The 17,240-nt window shown below is 38.8% G+C and overlaps 1 protein-coding gene and 1 long non-coding RNA gene across 6 annotated transcripts; both read right to left on the minus strand.

Annotated features, from left to right (window-relative positions):
- Window positions 1-2,251: 2,251 nt before the first annotated feature.
- LOC111271181 (uncharacterized) lies at window positions 2,252-6,247 on the minus strand. 3 transcript variants are annotated; one of them, XR_015315231.1, is made up of 4 exons: window positions 5,559-6,247; window positions 4,581-4,691; window positions 3,766-3,992; window positions 2,252-2,354 (listed from the first exon to the last, which is right to left on the minus strand). It is a non-coding gene; the product is annotated as an uncharacterized LOC111271181 (long non-coding RNA). The 3 variants fall into 3 exon arrangements; XR_015315232.1 differs by lacking the exon at window positions 5,559-6,247 and adding an exon at window positions 5,162-5,176; XR_002686737.2 differs by lacking the exons at window positions 4,581-4,691; window positions 5,559-6,247 and adding an exon at window positions 4,411-4,556.
- A 1,819-nt stretch (window positions 6,248-8,066) lies between these two features.
- On the minus strand, window positions 8,067-15,949 carry Sac1 (phosphatidylinositol-3-phosphatase SAC1). 3 transcript variants are annotated; one of them, XM_022851802.2, is made up of 10 exons: window positions 15,744-15,949; window positions 15,354-15,536; window positions 13,784-13,940; window positions 13,010-13,587; window positions 12,631-12,721; window positions 11,980-12,069; window positions 11,626-11,749; window positions 11,095-11,357; window positions 10,762-10,865; window positions 8,067-10,448 (listed from the first exon to the last, which is right to left on the minus strand). In XM_022851802.2, the coding sequence occupies exons 2-10, from the start codon at window positions 15,443-15,445 to the stop codon at window positions 10,127-10,129; spliced, it is 1,821 nt and encodes a 606-aa protein (XP_022707537.1). In that variant the 5' UTR covers window positions 15,446-15,536; window positions 15,744-15,949; the 3' UTR covers window positions 8,067-10,126. The 3 variants fall into 3 exon arrangements, with proteins under 3 accessions (XP_022707537.1, XP_022707536.1, XP_022707535.1); XM_022851801.2 differs by having other exon boundaries at window positions 15,354-15,556; XM_022851800.2 differs by having other exon boundaries at window positions 15,354-15,949.
- Between the last annotated feature and the right edge of the window lie 1,291 nt (window positions 15,950-17,240).

Raw genomic sequence — 17,240 nt, forward strand, 5'->3', positions numbered from 1 at the left:
GAGAATTGTCAAATCTCGTGACACGCGAGGCCATCGGGCGTTTAACAACAGAAGATGCTGTAGCCAGAAATAGCCTTAAATACAATGCAAGGCCCTAACTAATTAAATCTTTGTGATTGAATGTTGAATAGCGTTAACGTACGACGGACAGCTCGGAGCTGAATAGGCATTACCCGCTGCACAATTTGTAGGTTAGATAATTTTGCTGAGGTATCTGAATGACCACCTAGCTAGATAACGTTTACTTACGTTCAGTTCTTAATACACTTTCAGAACAAATTTCACCGCTAGCCGTCTGCAACTAACAATTGTTTTATTACTATTTACCACCCTATTGTGTTTCAAACTCATCTGTATGAATTTAGCGCGGGAAAAGTCCCGCCAACAGCACATACTGCACAGTTATAGTATGAAAAAAGTGGTAATAAAAACGGAATATTTCAAACGGGCCCGAAACCCGCAACCCGAAAACGTACTCAGCATAGAAAAAAAATCATTTCATTTTGTATACATTGCAAACTCAACTATACATTGAATAAGGTACGTGGTTGGTGCGTACGCCCCACCTTGCAGCCACGTTATCTGCATATCCGTTTCTCTAGCACTGCTAGTAAATGGTAGCACTTCTCCCTTAATAAGAGTTCTGTTTACCTTTCGCGTGGGGCCTTATGTGCTAGGACGCGGCCCTGACCTATGTCGTGCGTCTATTCTCTTGTGGGAAAGATCCGCCTGAAGACTTCCCGCGATTCGAACACGTAACTTAAGCAAAACTAGCTTATAATACAACCTCAGTCATCACCATCATATAACTTACCTCGACTGCATCTCGAGTTTTAATCAAGTCAAAGGTATACTAATAGCAAAACACGTAAAGTACTCAACCTTAATAAAATTGCCCAGCATGTTTTGGGCAAAAGCGTAGGGATCTAGTAAATTGCCACTCTCTTTTGAACGACGTTATAGGCGCTAGAATAACGTACGGCCTGCATTTCGAAGCATGTTGACAATGCGAATAATTACTTGTTTGCGCACGACATGGCACGAGATTCTCTCATGACATCCATTGAGCCAATAATATTTGACCTTTAAGTGTTTCCAATTGGTCTAGTGGTTATTGTATGCTCGCCACTTAGATATGGGATCTGTTACGATTACCACCCACTCGAACAGGAACAAGACATCATGACGTAGGGATTCATTATGGGTTAGCATTTTCTTAGTCGACGCTTGATCGAACGCTCGGACGAGGCAAACAAGCTATCAGTCATTGTGGCAGACATTAAGGTCAGGTTGCTAAACAATCGTTATGCTTAGCGTAACGGTAATTTTCAAATACCAACAAATTTTGGCCGCCTCTTTTATAGCGAACAGAGGAGAAAATTCGCTTTCGACCAGGCAATCCATTGACTCCACCTGCCCTAACTGCCTTTGAAACGATAAGAATTCAAAGAATCTCGGTCAAGGTTATTAAAGATGAAAGTAGGTATGAGTACACAGCCACGGATATGTTTTTCGGGTGACCTACTGAAATCGTTCATTTTCTGGCCGAAAACCACGAAAAACATCCTTTGACTTATACCTACGCTTTGGGCAGATACTGAACATTTCATTCTGTTATGTATCCACACAGTCCGGCTCAAATGCAACACACAACTGGAATAGTAGCAAACAACAATAATCTGCATCTTTCATCTTTCTTGCTCCAAGAGACCAATAGGAAAGTGTTATTGACATTAACTGGCAAGCATAGTTACTCGTATCTATAAAAAAAACTAAGGTTTTCTATCTATGTATCCATTTAGTTAGTCTCTCCTAATTTGACGGGTTCTATATCACAAACTTATATGGTGTTGCGGTGCTCCAGGCTTTTGAAGAAGGCTTGCTTCTCTCTCTCCCCTTACACTCAAAGGCTTTCCATCTGTACGCAGTGTTTGGAACGTGCGATATACTTAGGGAAAAGCTACAAGCTGCACTGCAAATCGCAGGCGGAAAATATTTCGACCCAGGAATGATCCTACCCTCGGTCCTGAAATAGATCTGCATGATGTTTAGGTTTGGTGGATCGTAGTTAAAGTCAGTTCATTCCGGTTTTTCGAGTTGTGGGTTAAAATGCATTCTTTTCTACGTGGTTATCGAACGATAATTACAACAACTAACTTAACTAACATCGTTTTTCTAAACTAAGAAGCATGCCTGGAAAAATGTAGCTTCTCCGCCTTTGGCCTAAGAGGCAAAAGAATACACCGTAGGGTTATGCTGGGTTAACGCTTGTTATTTATTTGGATCTAGGATGATGGTTTTTCATTTTCGTGGTGCAAATGTTCAAGTTGAGTCCTCAGACAGGTGACGAGGTTCTTAACGATCGGTTACATACAGTGTGGTTACGAGGAATAAAGTAAAGGAAAATAGGTATCCAAACGTTAGTCCAAAGGAAGTGATTCACTTTCCTTCTTCAGTAGGTCATGGTAATTCCAGCTCAATTGAATATTGCAGTTAATCTACCGGAGGTTAACGGGCAAATGGTGATAGCGATACCAAGGCAGGTGATGGCAAGGAGATATTGGACAAAGGTACAAGCGGAGGAGATCAGTGCAAAATGGAGTCGATGAAAACACCCCAAAGGTAAACTGAGGATATTTCAAATTTTCAACCACTAAATCCAGTACAGAGCATCGAACACAACTCCCCCAAAACAATTGAGCCAAATGGTAGAGGATTCGAGCTGAGCTATGTCACTAGCGTTCAGTCCGCCGCTTTTAGACTCTGCTTTAGTGTGTTGGTCAAGAAGGTTGATAAGGGTAGAGAGCGGGATTAGATCGGAAGACCGTATTGGAGAGAATGGAAAAGCGCTCCAACTAACTGCCTGGGAAAAATAACGTTAAGGATTCCGAAAAAAGAACAAGGATGACACGCTAGAGTAGAAGAGTAAATAGCGTGGAACAGATCGTGAATTTCGGAAGTCGTCTGCGGGTTCTTGTCTAGTGGTATGGCAAATGGAGCATGGTAAAGGCTCAAATGGGACATGGTAAACGCACTTATGAAAAAATATCAACAATAGCGCACAAGAGGCATTACGACGGCGACATCAGGGGCCAAGAAGAAAAATGTCCACAACAGCAGCTTTCGTTGGAAAAGTTGGTTGAAAAGTGGGAAAATAACCAGTTGTCGATGTGTCGTTGTGACCAAAAGTGGGCCGAAGTAGTTGGTCGGAATGGGAAGAAGTACACAGGACTCAATTCAACTTAGCCTCTCTTACTTAGCACTAGGTACCAGAATTTGTTTTTTTACAACGCCTACAAAAGGTAAAAAGGTTTAAAAAAGACTGGAATAGCAACCATATAGATTTACGACCAGAACATCTATTCTAAAAGACAGATTTTAGTATATCGGATTTAATGAGGCATTGTAGGCATAGTAAAATATAAATGAAGGGAAATTATGTTAACATCACTTAAAATTTATGATACGAACTCTCGGCGGGAGCATAAATATTCGATAAACCACCTTGACATATAAGAAATTTGTAGAATTTGTCTTGTCTTAAACGTGACCCTTCATTTATGGGGTTGTTATCACACTTAGAGGGAAGCTCTTAACGAGATTTCTTTCAAAATAGAATCTAAGTGTATATGTTTGCTGTCTATCTATATTGAAGCTGACATTCTTGGTAGGCCTGTTCTGACAATAAATTTGTTGTTAAGTATGTCAATGTAGGATACTTGTTTTCAGCAATTAGAAATAGCTTTCGCGGAGTAGTTCGCTCACCTAAGTCCAGTCGCTTGCCCCGGTGCAACCATCGACGCGAACCGAGAATCGTCCGTTTGCTCCCCGAAGAACAGCGTCATCAACGACCTTCGCCGCAAGTATTTCGAATTGGACGGCGACGCACCCAGGTTTCCCGGGGTCCTTTCGCCATTTTCACAATGTGAAGGTCCAAATCAAAGACTAACGTCAATTCAGGCTCAAGTCAAACAATCAACGCCTTGTACCAACTGAAAAATAATAAACATCAACCTCTATGTGACAAATACTCGCTATGAAACTCAAAAAAGCACATGAACCAGGTAATAAGATTGAGAGCACGCTCAAAAGTGTCCTTCAGTTCTCGGGGCAACAAGGTTTGCCTAACCATTGCAGCTCGAATAAGGTGTCCTTAACGGAGAAAGGGAAGGCCCGGGGGCCCTTTCCACTATTCTGCACAACACATTTGACGCACGGTTTTTGAATTCGATTCCGTACGTTGCGAGCGAGCTGACCTAAACTTCAACGGTTGAGATCTGCTCGAACCGTTTGGATAAACGTATCAATTCTATTAGAGGTTCCGTTCGAAAACCTATTATCCATTCTAAGTGCCCAAGGCCCTTTAAGGTAACTTCTCTTACGCGTAGTTTGCATAAGAAACACACGCACAATTGGCCAGAGGTGATCTGACGGCCCGAGCACAGAGCGAACCGGTCGCTGAATGAATTTCGTTCTAGTGAGTGGATTGGCAAAAGGTAAGATAAGGTTAGGCTGCCAGCTACAATGCCCCGGATTCTTCGTTCGACTATGTAGCGTGGGCTAAAAAAGGAGAAACTCACCTGCAACGTCTGCACAGCGAGGGCGTCCTCCTCGCGCTCCTGGAGAGGGATCTTCGTGTGGTAGGCGATAAGCCAGATGGCGAGAGGTAACATCTGACAGAGTCCATGGGTCTGAAAAGACATCGGTAAGTGGTAAGAGCTATAAGGTAAACTTACGAGCTACTTACAAATGTACGACGGCAGGAGAAGGTTGAATGTACGAAAGATAGATAACATCATCTCGTTGCCGAATAATGCTACTTTCGCGTTTTTGTAGTTGGCTTACAATAATGTTTGCAATTGGGTTCACCTAATGATATCAAACACTAATTAGCTCCTGCTGTAGTTAGTGAATTATACACCTACAGATGTTATCCCTTAAAAGTACCTAAACATATGCATCTCATATTACCGAGAAAATTGTAATAATACATCTTCATTGATTTGTATAATTGCGACGTATAACAAGACAAACAAACGAAATCAATGGATATAATACAGAAGGCGCTCAAGCCGCCGAATAACGGATACTACGCGATAATAATAGCAATAATAACGTCTAAGTAAGTTTCAATTCGGCAAGAGCCATGTGAACTTTGTACCGACAATGACAGCCAGATAGTTAGATTAAGAACCTAAATATTAGAACAGACTCCACAGAGGCCTTTTAAACAGCTAGTGTAACAAGCAAGAACTGTGATCATCTGTCGCTGAGGCCTTATATATAGCCGGCTAACGACTGAGTTCCGTTTGACAACGAACCACATCCGAAATAAAACAAAACGTTTGTTTGTTTGGGTGCAGGACCGAAGCCAAGCGATCCTCTTTAGTCGTTCAGCCGTCATCTATAATTCCAACGAGAACATTCGCTAGTCGGCTCCTTCCACTTCTTATTGATAAGCATTTATGGTTTTAGCAGATGTGCATGGGACGAATTCTATTTGTCCAGCTTTATCGTGCTAGAAGATATTTCCATAGCAATTTGAGCCTTTTGGTTACCCCATCGTACACCTTTGCGATCCGGTATGCTGGCTTCTTCTTCGACTAGCGATTTCAAAAAGCATTGCAGCTTTTCCTTTACGATCCGGATAAATACGTCATTTTTCATTATAAGCTCCTTTTCGATTATCAACTTATAGAACGCCGAGACTCAATACATGAGATCAAAGCTGGCGAACTCCTTTAGTTGTAATGGCAACCGTGCCAACTAGGACGTCACAAACTATTTTTCGACTCCTTTGTTTGAGTCGTCAGACACGCCTTGTTCACGTTGATTAGCTTTTCTCGATACCCCATTTACTATTTGCCCATGGAAAGCCGTTGCTTTCACGGCCTTAGCGACTTCTATCACTTTGATGGTCAAAGTTTCACAAGGATCTCGTAGCCCTATCTTCTTAACTTCGAGAGTTTCGCGGGTTATCATGGCCAGTTCGTTGTTTTCTATAATTTGGATAAAATTTTGATACAGAAAACGGCGACGGTTGAAGCCTAGCCAAAGCTTGTCCAAAAGATCAACGCCCGATCAACGGTTTCTGAAAAAAGAGAATTTTTTGGGTATCGCCAGTTGTAGTAGGAATAACGCCATGGGGGGAGGGAGTAGTAGTGCACGAAGAAACATGGGTAAGATTTATAGAACGATATAGACACTACAACAAATCAAAGTGAATCTATATGTGCCAAGGTTGTGTTGGGCGGCATAATTTACACGGTATTTTGGATGTTTTTTTCTCATATCAGTTGACTAAAATCCGCATCTTCATTTTTTTCTACGATAAATAATGTCTTAAAGTGAAATCTCCCACAAGCCAGTAAGCGCGCAAGGTAATAATTTGTCAATGAATAGCCATATATATATGAAAATAACTTTCTTTATTTATACCATTTGTACCAATTGTAGCAACATTGCATAAGAAAATAGTAAATTGAATAGTTGCTTACTTGCATTAAAAAATTGCACTCAAGTTTTTGTACTGTCAATTTTTACCTCGCCTTCTCAGAAAATTGATAATTTGATTTTTAACATTAATCGGAAAGGGTGACTCTTCACAGAAATAAATCTTTCGTTTATGTGACATATTTGTTTCCAGTTACATATAAGGTGGATTTATATTTCGGAAAAGTTACGTTTGCAATGTAAACAGAAGTAGATGAGAAGCAAGATTTACCTTCTTTTTTTTTAACTACATATTTTGGCGATCTCTCATCCTGCTACCGTTTTTACAAGTAAGTAACTGACAAAAATCGAGAGATATATTATTAGATGATAAGAAAAATCTGCAAAGTATTTGCCGTCAATTAAAAAAAGGGGACTTGTTAATCTCCTGGTTAACTTCAACTCATAATCGTGAAATTAACCTACATAATTTTAGCAGCGAAGTGAATTACTCAGCGTAGTCCTGATCAGACATGTGAGAGAAGAAGGCCTTACCAAAGGCCATAAAGCAGGTGACTGGTGTTTTACTTATTAACCTAACCTTTTTTACTTCGTACTGCTCTACAATAGTGTAAACTTCATTATATTGTCATACTTTTCGTCGAAGAGAAAACATTTCAATAAGCACACATTCTACTTCATCAAAGGTACTATCCGAAAATATTATATTGAATTGTTGGTAAATTGATCTTTTGGGCAAAAGTGAACAAATAGTTCTCAAATTTAGTTAATAGTCATCAAACATATATGACAAACAGTTATTAATAACTATTTGTTATTATTAAGAAGTTTCGATATAACTACTTCCGAGTTAACAAAACAGTTTAATTACATATTATATGTAATATAACATTGTCGCAGCGGCGGGGATGTACCGATTCTACAATAAGTGTACTAGACACAACCTAAAATAACTAGTTTATTTTTACTAGAGAGCCGCCGTTATAAGGACAAAGCGGAAGGAGGCTACCGCTGCCTGAATAGACGTGACGACCCATGTAGTTCCTGGTCTAGTACTCAGATGACTGCTATCCTAATTACTATCTACATAACTTTTCGTCGTAATGATTTGAATTTACATTTGAAATCAACAAAAAAATATATATTATAATTACAGAAGGCATATAGTGTTAATCTTATAGTTGTAACATGGGTATTCAAAGAATAATTAGCAATCACATCCGTCTATCACCAATCTATTTCATGCGCTCCACTCGTACTTTCAAATTTTAACATGTGATTGATTTAAGTGGATTTGTTTGCTTGATGGCTAATTGATTATTGGTCAATGTATTCGTCTGCACAGCAAGTGATTTTAATAACCTATGCGTTCGTTCTACTTATTATGTAATAATCATTAGAATAATTAATAATACTAGCAATAATACTAATAATTAACAGCAACAACGATGGTTACTTATGTTTGGCCTCTGGCCTAGTGAATCCTGCTATGGGATACATAGCATCTAGAATGTAAATTTTTCATGAAGTATTTGGTAGTAAAATAGATTTCTGGGAAGAACACAAGCATCAATAGAAAAATAACGAAAGATAACAAAGAAACATCTCCTATGTTCAGTAAACTCGTACTATAATGAAACAATTTATTAGTGCGATACACGTGTTCAGAAAAAAAAAAAACATTTTTTTCAACATTGCGATTGTACACCGTATATTTTCATAACGTCAAAATTGCACAAAAACACGTCACAAGGGAATCCGGAAACATCAGCTGACTAGCCTTCGTCCGTCGGCTTTGTTCGCCATATTTCTTCAAGCATTCAGATTATTTTCCGATCTCTTTTCGCGCGCGACAGTTCAGTGTTTCACTGACATGGCTTCTAAGTAAAAACGGCCTGCCGTTCGATTCACTGCCACTAGCCTTATATAAAACGTATAATACAAATTGTCTAATAAGCATTTCTTCGCAGTTGAGAAAAGTGTCTCAAAACTCAGTTGTTTTTATTCTCTGTCAATAATATTTTTCATTATCGAAATTCCGATTTCTTTTAGCGCTGTTATCATCCCTGCTGCTTGTGTTGATTTTGTTTCTTGATAGCCTTCTCAACAAATATGTATATTTATATGAAGCATGCATGTATAAGTGTGACTCTTTGGATTTGTACATTCTTAACGGACCGTTGTCGTCATATTTTTTGTCTTCGTTTATTCGTCTGTCTACCTGCCTCTCTTCTTGCATTAATCCTAAATAATCAACCTACTCACCACCTCATTTATCTTTTAAACATGGACACAACTACTCGACTGTATGTCCACTTTGTCTTTTCCTTTCATTTGGTTAAACACCTTTATTGTACCGTCGCTCTCGTTGACTCGGCACCTCACATGTTAGCAGCCACTAATGTGCTTACTTAGTGATCTAGGATAATTTGTGTTTGTTCATTATTTAACCACGTTCTTTATTCTTCAATTTCATAAGCACCTTTTCCTATAGTCGACCTGGTGAATTTCGGCCTCAAGGTAAACACGTTATAAGAGTCACTCCAAAATCTCTAACTCGGCCGATATTCATTCCTCAGTCCAGCTAAAACGTGTAAACATTTTTTTTTTTTATTATTTCCTATTAATAGTAAAATATTTGAATAAATTGTTTTTTCTTAGCAATCGACACGGTCGTTCAGATTCGTTGTAGCCCATGGCGATTGCTAAACAACAACGGATACTGACACTGGTAAAAGAACTAACGAAACGCGTAATCATGTAGTAATGCGATGACGAGCCAAATCTGTTCGAATTTGCTTACACTTATTTTAATCGGCGTTCATTCGACGAATTACTCGAGTAAAAATCTTTGAGCGGTAAACTATTCACTCTAACGAGCGGCTTAGATAGAAAAAGGCAGATCTTACGAACTTTTTCTGATCCTACTTCTGCAAATAGCTAACCTGAACTAACAAGTACAAAATAAATTGCAAAAGCGCTTTTAAGCGCTTGCAAAAGTATATTCAAACTAAAGTTTACTAACACCAATAATTCATCAGCCGCATAGGACGGATATTCAAGCGTTAAATTCAGCACTGTTTTTCTAGTAGTCACATGTTCTACACATACCGGCACACACACACACACATCCGCACGACATGCACGCGTACATAATTTCTGTTATAATTTTTATTATTCACTGGATAAGGTAACGAACAACATTAACTATAATGAAACATAGGACAAACGTTACCCTTAAATATAATTATGCTCTGTGCTGATGTATGCAATATTTCTGATATAAAGTGCCGTGATTGCACATATTGTATATGTCTGGTTCCGCGTTCCCGTCGCTTAATGCGCCACAAGTTATTACAACGGCCGCAAACATAGCCTGATGATGCCATCTCACTCCGTGTGCTAACCGTGTCTTGTTCAAAGATTCTACACTCGTCAGTCCAGCTACTTGTCTAACCATCTTCATTTGAACAATAACAAATTCCTTATTAACATTTGCTACCTTGACTACGATTGGAGAAGCGACTACCACTTCTAACTGCTGCTGGTATTTTTTCGTCAGACGATTTTGATATACATTAAGTCATCGTTGTCACTGTCTCCCCAGGAGGCATTTCTTGAACCAGAATGCGTTCTTCCGTAAAGCCGACCCATCATAGATTCTGTTTGCATGTTAATGACGAAAGGAATTAGTAGCGACAGGCGCTACAGGTTTTAGCCAGCGAGGTTTGTCGACATACAGCATCCGGTTGGCTTTAATTTTGAAGAGAAGGAACATAACCGATGGTGCCCAAAGAATCACAATAAAGAACAGCGTTTTGGGTTGCTCACGCGTAGGTCCAAGTACAATGAGCAGCGGTAGTAGGAAAACTAGTACGGCGAGTACAAGTGGTGCCAGAAAGACATCTGGCGGGAGTTGCGGACGACTCAGCTGGCGACGTGCGTCTATCTCGTCAAGGCGATGATTGCCAAGCATTAACTCGATTGCGTCTTGTCTATACGCACGAGGAGAACGACAAATTGAGGGAAAACGGAACAAACATATAATGTAAGGCCGTTAATTAAGTCTTACAGAAGTTTTCATTACCCAAGTTATGCTTAATAAAGAAATCGTTTATAAAAGTTGCCTTAGTAGCTTTTTAAACTACATGTTATTGTAGATATTTGATATTCTTTAGCTGCGAAAGTATATTTTGTAACACTTCATCTTTTTATAGAAGTACTTAAAAGTGCATGCACGTGCTTAGTGTTTAGATTATTGGCAATCACATTCAGCTAACCGCTTCTTGAGTTATCCCTAAGAATTACCTCTGTCCGTCGAAAAAGTTGTTCTTTACATAGCGAAGACACGATCTATAACCGTCACGCATAACACCAAAAATTGTTCGCTTTCCCGTGCGAGTAAAATCCGCCTGTAAAGTAAATACGATCCAATGTGATCAATTAGTGTATAAGAAAAATGGGCTCACTTTACTAACAAAATTGAAATGACAGTAAAAATTTATATATATATAAATTTTTACTGTCATTTCAATTTCAAAAATAGGGTAGAATCTGCATATATATATATACATATATATATATATATATATATATATGCAGATTCTACCCTATTTTTTACTACAACTTTTTCATTTCTACCTTAAGAGCGCCCGTGCCAGCATATTGTAGAGAGCAAAAATCTCCGTTGTCAGCCCATATCATCCTTAAAGCTTTCTCCAGACATTCGTTGTCATCCACCTCGGTTGCGTTACTAATTATTCCGTGAGCGACTAACTGACTCCCGAGGCTGCGACGCGCCAACAAACTTTGAACTACGTTCGTTCGATCCAGACAATCGATACAATTTGTGCGGAAGACTCCAGTCTGCTGCCGTGAGCGGACTTTCACCTGGGATGACTCATCTGAGATATAACAAAATCAACACTTGTTAGAGTGAAGTATCTTTTAAGTCAAATATAGTTCAAATTTTGTTATGCACTTGACACAGCGAACAACTTTTCATTTAGCTACACGATAACAGACTGCTTATAAAACATTAACAGAGTTAAAATTGCCCAGTTTATCCTAAATTCCGATGTAGCAAATTTAGAATTATATTCATAGGCAAACGTATCACACATGCGAGTGCTAGCTATTTATTCCAAATTCCGCTATTGAGGTAGAACGAACCATTAAATTCCATATAAAAGCTAAACGCATCCTGTGAGTCGGCCACGCGGTCGATAAGAATCTTTAGTCGGTCATAGCGCATTCCCTTACATTCCGTATGGAAGTCGTAGGGCTCGTACCGAACCTAGAATTAATAGTGTACATACGAAAGTTATCCACAATGTCGCACAGCAAACTATTTGGATGCATTTACGACTACTTTTTTAGTTACTTCTGTTTCTGTAGAAACTAATTTGATCTATCACTTATTTTACTTGGAAATAAAATGTATTGCTGAAAAAGCAAAATATAGTAAACTTTATCCATACAGTTTTAGTAGTTTTTAATATTAGTAACAATACAAAGAGGACTCACATTTGAATTTTCCATGACAGTAAGGCAACGCGCCAATTCATTGCCCAAAACATTTTCCGCACCTTTCTGGTCAATAAGATTTAATACAACCTAAAAGTCGTCAACATACACCGTTTCTGATTTAGTATTATTATTACATTTTAATGTGGTTCATACCACCAAATATTGCAAACTGAATTAGGAACCTCAAACTACGGTAAGTTATAAATCGAGCTATGAGCTGTTTTTTCCATCATTGGGCCGCCTCCACACTCGTTCCTTTCTTGCTCAATTCCATTAGTTTCCTCAGGAAAGAAAACCATGGAAATGAGTTTACTTCAGCACTATTTTGTTTTCATAAGACGTGTTTTATCAGTCAAGCTTTGACATAAAACATAATTATAAATCTATAATTTAATATATCTATAATTTAATAATCTCTGCAGTACGCCTTATACGCCTATACGTATGAGTTATACTCGACTTAGAATGCCAGATATACCAATACCAAGCGTACTTTTTGTAGAAAGGGGTCTCATTATCATTGGGATAAACATATGAACCTAAACCAATCATGGATTGCACCCAAAAATAATATTTAAAAGAATATAAAAATATAAAACCATTTCAAAACAATTAGTATACGCAGATGATCTCTTTAGAGAAACATGCCTGTTTTCCGTACGTGACAATTTGCTGTTCGAAATGCTTACGGACAACTTCTTCTTGCGGCCCAGAGATCAACATCGGTGGAGGTTTGTACCTAATTATGCAATATTAAATGAAACCTCAATTTAGAATAATACATCAGAGCATATCAAATGTACTTAAGATACCTGTAAGTAGTTATCCTTATGTACAGCATAGAAATATGCATTTCCAATATTAGTTTGTATTTGGTCATTCAATAGTCATGTGGCGACTCCCGATCCGCAAACTTTGTCTCGTTAGATGCTCCATTTAGTTGCTACTTCGAGTAATAAAAAAGAAGGTTGTCATCATTTTCGGTGCTATGCTTCATAGGATATAGTTGCACTGAATAATGAATTACCTGAGGTCAGGTAGTTGTTGCCACAAAAGAGGTATCGAGCCACGCGTCTGCACCAGCGAGCTTCGTCCTTTTGCCGTCTCAATAATGATTTCAGTTTCGACAAAGTTAGCCACATTACCTTCAAGGTCAGAGCCACGGGTATTAAACCTTGTACCAGCCCGTTGTACACTTCGTCTTGAGATTAACGTATAATTGAAGTTCTGGCCATTTTTGAGTGACAACTGCTTCTGTATAACAAAGCCGTGAAGTAACGGAATAAGGAACTTCTGTAGCTGGCTCTCTCCAGTCGCCCATTCGGCTAACAATTGTTGATTCCACACGAAGCGCGAATCAGCCCTGGCATATAGAGACATCTGGCAAAATCCTGCTGTCGTCTTGTCGCGTCGTTGAAGTGAGTGCGTTATGTCAAATTTAGTCGAATAATAAAAGTAAGGAGTTCGTAAAACCTGCCAAACCATTTGTAAATAGACGGCATTTGTCAACCGCTGCTCCTCGGTAAGATGTACATCACTGCGAGCTAATGGGAGTAACTGCCAACCATCGATACGGTAAATAGCTTTGCCACCGACGCTGGCCACCTGCAAAAAAGCGCCATAGGAGAAAGCTCACTAATTTAAGAGATGACTGTGTTTGCACTGTTGCGAACGTGGACCGAAAAGACAGCAAGCGCATGCTTAACTAAGTAACGCAAGTGAAAGTTAGTGGTTACGATGCACATAACATTGCCATCTGCACAGAAATTTATTGGTGCGTTGTAAATAGGAATTTACGAACTTTCGTGCGTGCCGTCATAGCGATAACATGACCACCATCAAGAAGCTGGACGAGTCCGGCAAAGCCAAAAACGTGTTGTTGTTTCGGCGGTACAATAACAGATGCACCTTCAAAGAGTTTCTCTGTTAAGCGATCCACCCGAACCTCGCCACTTAACCTGAAAAGGTAAACTTTTCATGAAGAGGAGCATGTTGCATGTAAGCTTTTTAAAATCACCCTATAAGGGTTTTTTTCCACGCAGCATTATAATTATGTAGTGATATTTGTTATACTTTTGCACGCAATTAAAGTCATTCAACTTGGTACTCACTAGGTTTTCGAGAGTCTTGACATGAAAACGTCGGTGAGTAAAGAAATAAAAGCTACAAAATATATACTCTACCATAATCTTTTCTTCAATATTCGCGGTGAATACTGAAAAGCAATGTTAACCAGTCATCTTTCTCGCTAATATCAGATACGACTATTCGGTTAGGCATGTATGATAATTATCGCGCACTCAACCTAAAATTTCCTCTAACTTTGATAAGGTTCAGTTAAAGATCAACGAAGTGTAAATTCAGTAAAAACTCCAGTTTTCAGGACACTCTAACCCTACGTGTTAAGAGTCTAATATTATTATGTTTGTTCAACTGTCGCGCCCGAGAAAAGCAGGGTAGTATCAGATGTTATATTTATCTTATGTGTAGTAATCGATACCTATTTCGAGGTTTGCTTAGCAATGGTGCAAGATCTTAGATCATAATCATTTAAGGGACTTCATAACAGCGAACGCTATGCAACATTTTACGCGAGAGCTGCATGTATGACATCGTCGCTTCATCTCTCCAAAAATGGAGAACAAATAAGGTGTCATCGCAGAATAAGCCCAATTGAGATTTTTTTTTTATCTATTCGCATATAAAAAACATTTAACCATTAACTATGTAGATTGATATTACACTTCAGAAAGATGTTAATTTTATGCCATGATGTTCGTTGAGTGAAGCAGAGTCACAAAAATCTAGCAAAGCCATAGTCATTTAATTATATAAAGTGCAACCCTAAATTATTTTAGAGAGACTTAGGCTGAGAACTTTCGGGTTCAATGCCTGGTATAATAATATCTAGTTACAGTAAATCTAAGTTAATTGAACTACACGGTCTAGTGCATTTTTATTTGTTGTTCTCAAGTGTGTATCATTTATTTATCCCTACGATCGGTACAATGAGCTACTAAGAAAAACGCAGTCCACATGGAGCACTGATCTGTAGACCATTCTGTGGCTCGAATCGTTTTTACTTCGATTATTATAACAGAGTGTCGATGAGAGTAAATTTCGTAATACATGTATTAAAGACCGCTTAAACTTATGAGCTTATTGAGCACATACCATTGTTACGAAAATGCCAAATCTGGCACATTAACAAATACTTTTTTTCTTTCCACCTCTGTGACAAATTACTTTGCTTTTTGTTATAAGTGCTTTTCAGACTCATAAACTTGCGTTGGATTTTTCGGATTTTCGGATCCAGTTGTTTACTACTATTTGTTACAACATATTTTCTACGTCGACTATCTTCCACCTACCTGTCAATGACCAATGTCTCGGATCCACCTGCTACCTGCAGTGCGTAGAGCTGTGAAGTGCTGTATAGTACATATGAGTCGCTAAGCTCCATGGTAGTAGCACCAGACCACTACGTCCACCACGATTAACGTCTTGTTCAGCTGCCCAGCTACAACAATTGATCTCATTCACGTTTCGTTGATCTTCGGCACCAGACAGATACCTCGTTTATGAAATTATATCGTTTGTTTTTCAGCGGGCAGTTCATTTACTTTCGAGAATAATAGTCGATTCTTTCCAACCTGTGTATGCTAATATTGCTTGTAATCTACTGATGGGCCACAAATACAGTGCGTAATTTCGACTCCTCGAAAAAAGGCTGCCTTCTGCCTTCGATACGAAACACCTACCAGTTATCAACAGGTACACAGGATTTTGGAAATTCCTTCTCAGTGGTTGTCCGTTGGCGGTTGTCTGTCGAAGCCACCAGCACAGTCTTAACGGAAAAAATACACTAACTATCAATGCCGTATCAAACAGAGGTAGAAGGACGATCGAGCCTTGCTCTTATGGTGTTAGACAGCAGCCCTCAGTTTTTTGTTCCAAATCAGCAATGTTTTTATTGATGAACGCATTACAAGGACTCGACTGTCGACAACTACCTGAGCGGGCTGCTGACTACATGGGTTAGACGCAGGATATTCATACATAGACATAATGTGACATGCTGCTTCGGATCGGTACACAAAAGATGTATGCATCTATCAGACTTGCCACGAAGCGTATGGTGTTTTTATATTTCTATTAAATAACGCAAAAAGAAGATTTGCCTTCTGAGTACTAGTCACGTTTTTTGAATCCTTGAGAAGGGTGACTCAAATGTAAACAGAGGGTGGACGAGATACGGAAAAATTTAAATACGTTGTATAGTGATACAATGCCACTTAGGAGAGATTGGCTACGATAGCCTTGGATATTTTTTTTGGAGATACATTACTGGCGATTCACAGTACTTTTCGTGATCAGTTAAACACCTAGAATAGGCTGACGAAGAGGTTAACGAATCACGCATCGTCCTAGTAAGACGTATTTCACAGCCAACGTGCAATTAATATTGGTCACTGTTTGATAAATGCGCTATCATACGAGGAATAAGAAATTCTAAAAAATTGAAACTCGTACCTTTCAAGTACTATATATACACACAAATATGCTATTTGGAAGCTGTAGTCAGCAAATCTCGACCTTCTGCCAAAAATCAAATGTTAAGCCAATCCAATTTCAGTCGTATATGTATTACACGAAGACAACAAGTAGCCAGATAGGTAACTTAAATACCGTTTTAAGTCAACCCTTAAATGCCTGGAGTGCCTCAGAACTTCAGACTCTGGAGTTCCTTTGGGTTTCACTATTATGAACCTAGGAACAAGAAGCTTCAAAAGAGCATAACTCCCCGAAAATTTCCATATATTTTTTATGTATACTGCCAAAAAAAAAACGTCGTTGAACTTTGAGAGAGGTGTCTACGCGGAATTTCCCCATAGACAGGCGATTAGAGCAACGTAACACATAAAATACAATAATGCGTGTACTAGAAGAGCTTTCAGAAGTGACTAGTGAGTTTCGAATACTTAGACTAGTTTAAGTGGTTTGTTGAAATAAAATGTGACGGCTAAGATTTCAGGACATGACACACTATCCAAAGAAAGTGGAGGAGTTTTTCATAACAAACCATGTTAAGTGTTAGTTTCTTTATTTAATCCCACTTGTCGTGTAGTATATGCCATTGGCAAGGCTCAAACTATAAAGGATTTTAGAATTAGAGAAAGCCTTTCAAATAATACCTAACCCCATAACGACCTTTAAGATCGGACAACTTTTTGAACAGCCTGTACATATCTCATACG

The sequence above is a fragment of the Varroa jacobsoni genome, unplaced genomic scaffold, assembly GCF_002532875.2.
Source record: "Varroa jacobsoni isolate VJ856 unplaced genomic scaffold, vjacob_1.0 contig00413, whole genome shotgun sequence".
In the NCBI taxonomy this organism is placed as follows: Eukaryota; Metazoa; Arthropoda; class Arachnida; order Mesostigmata; family Varroidae; genus Varroa; species Varroa jacobsoni.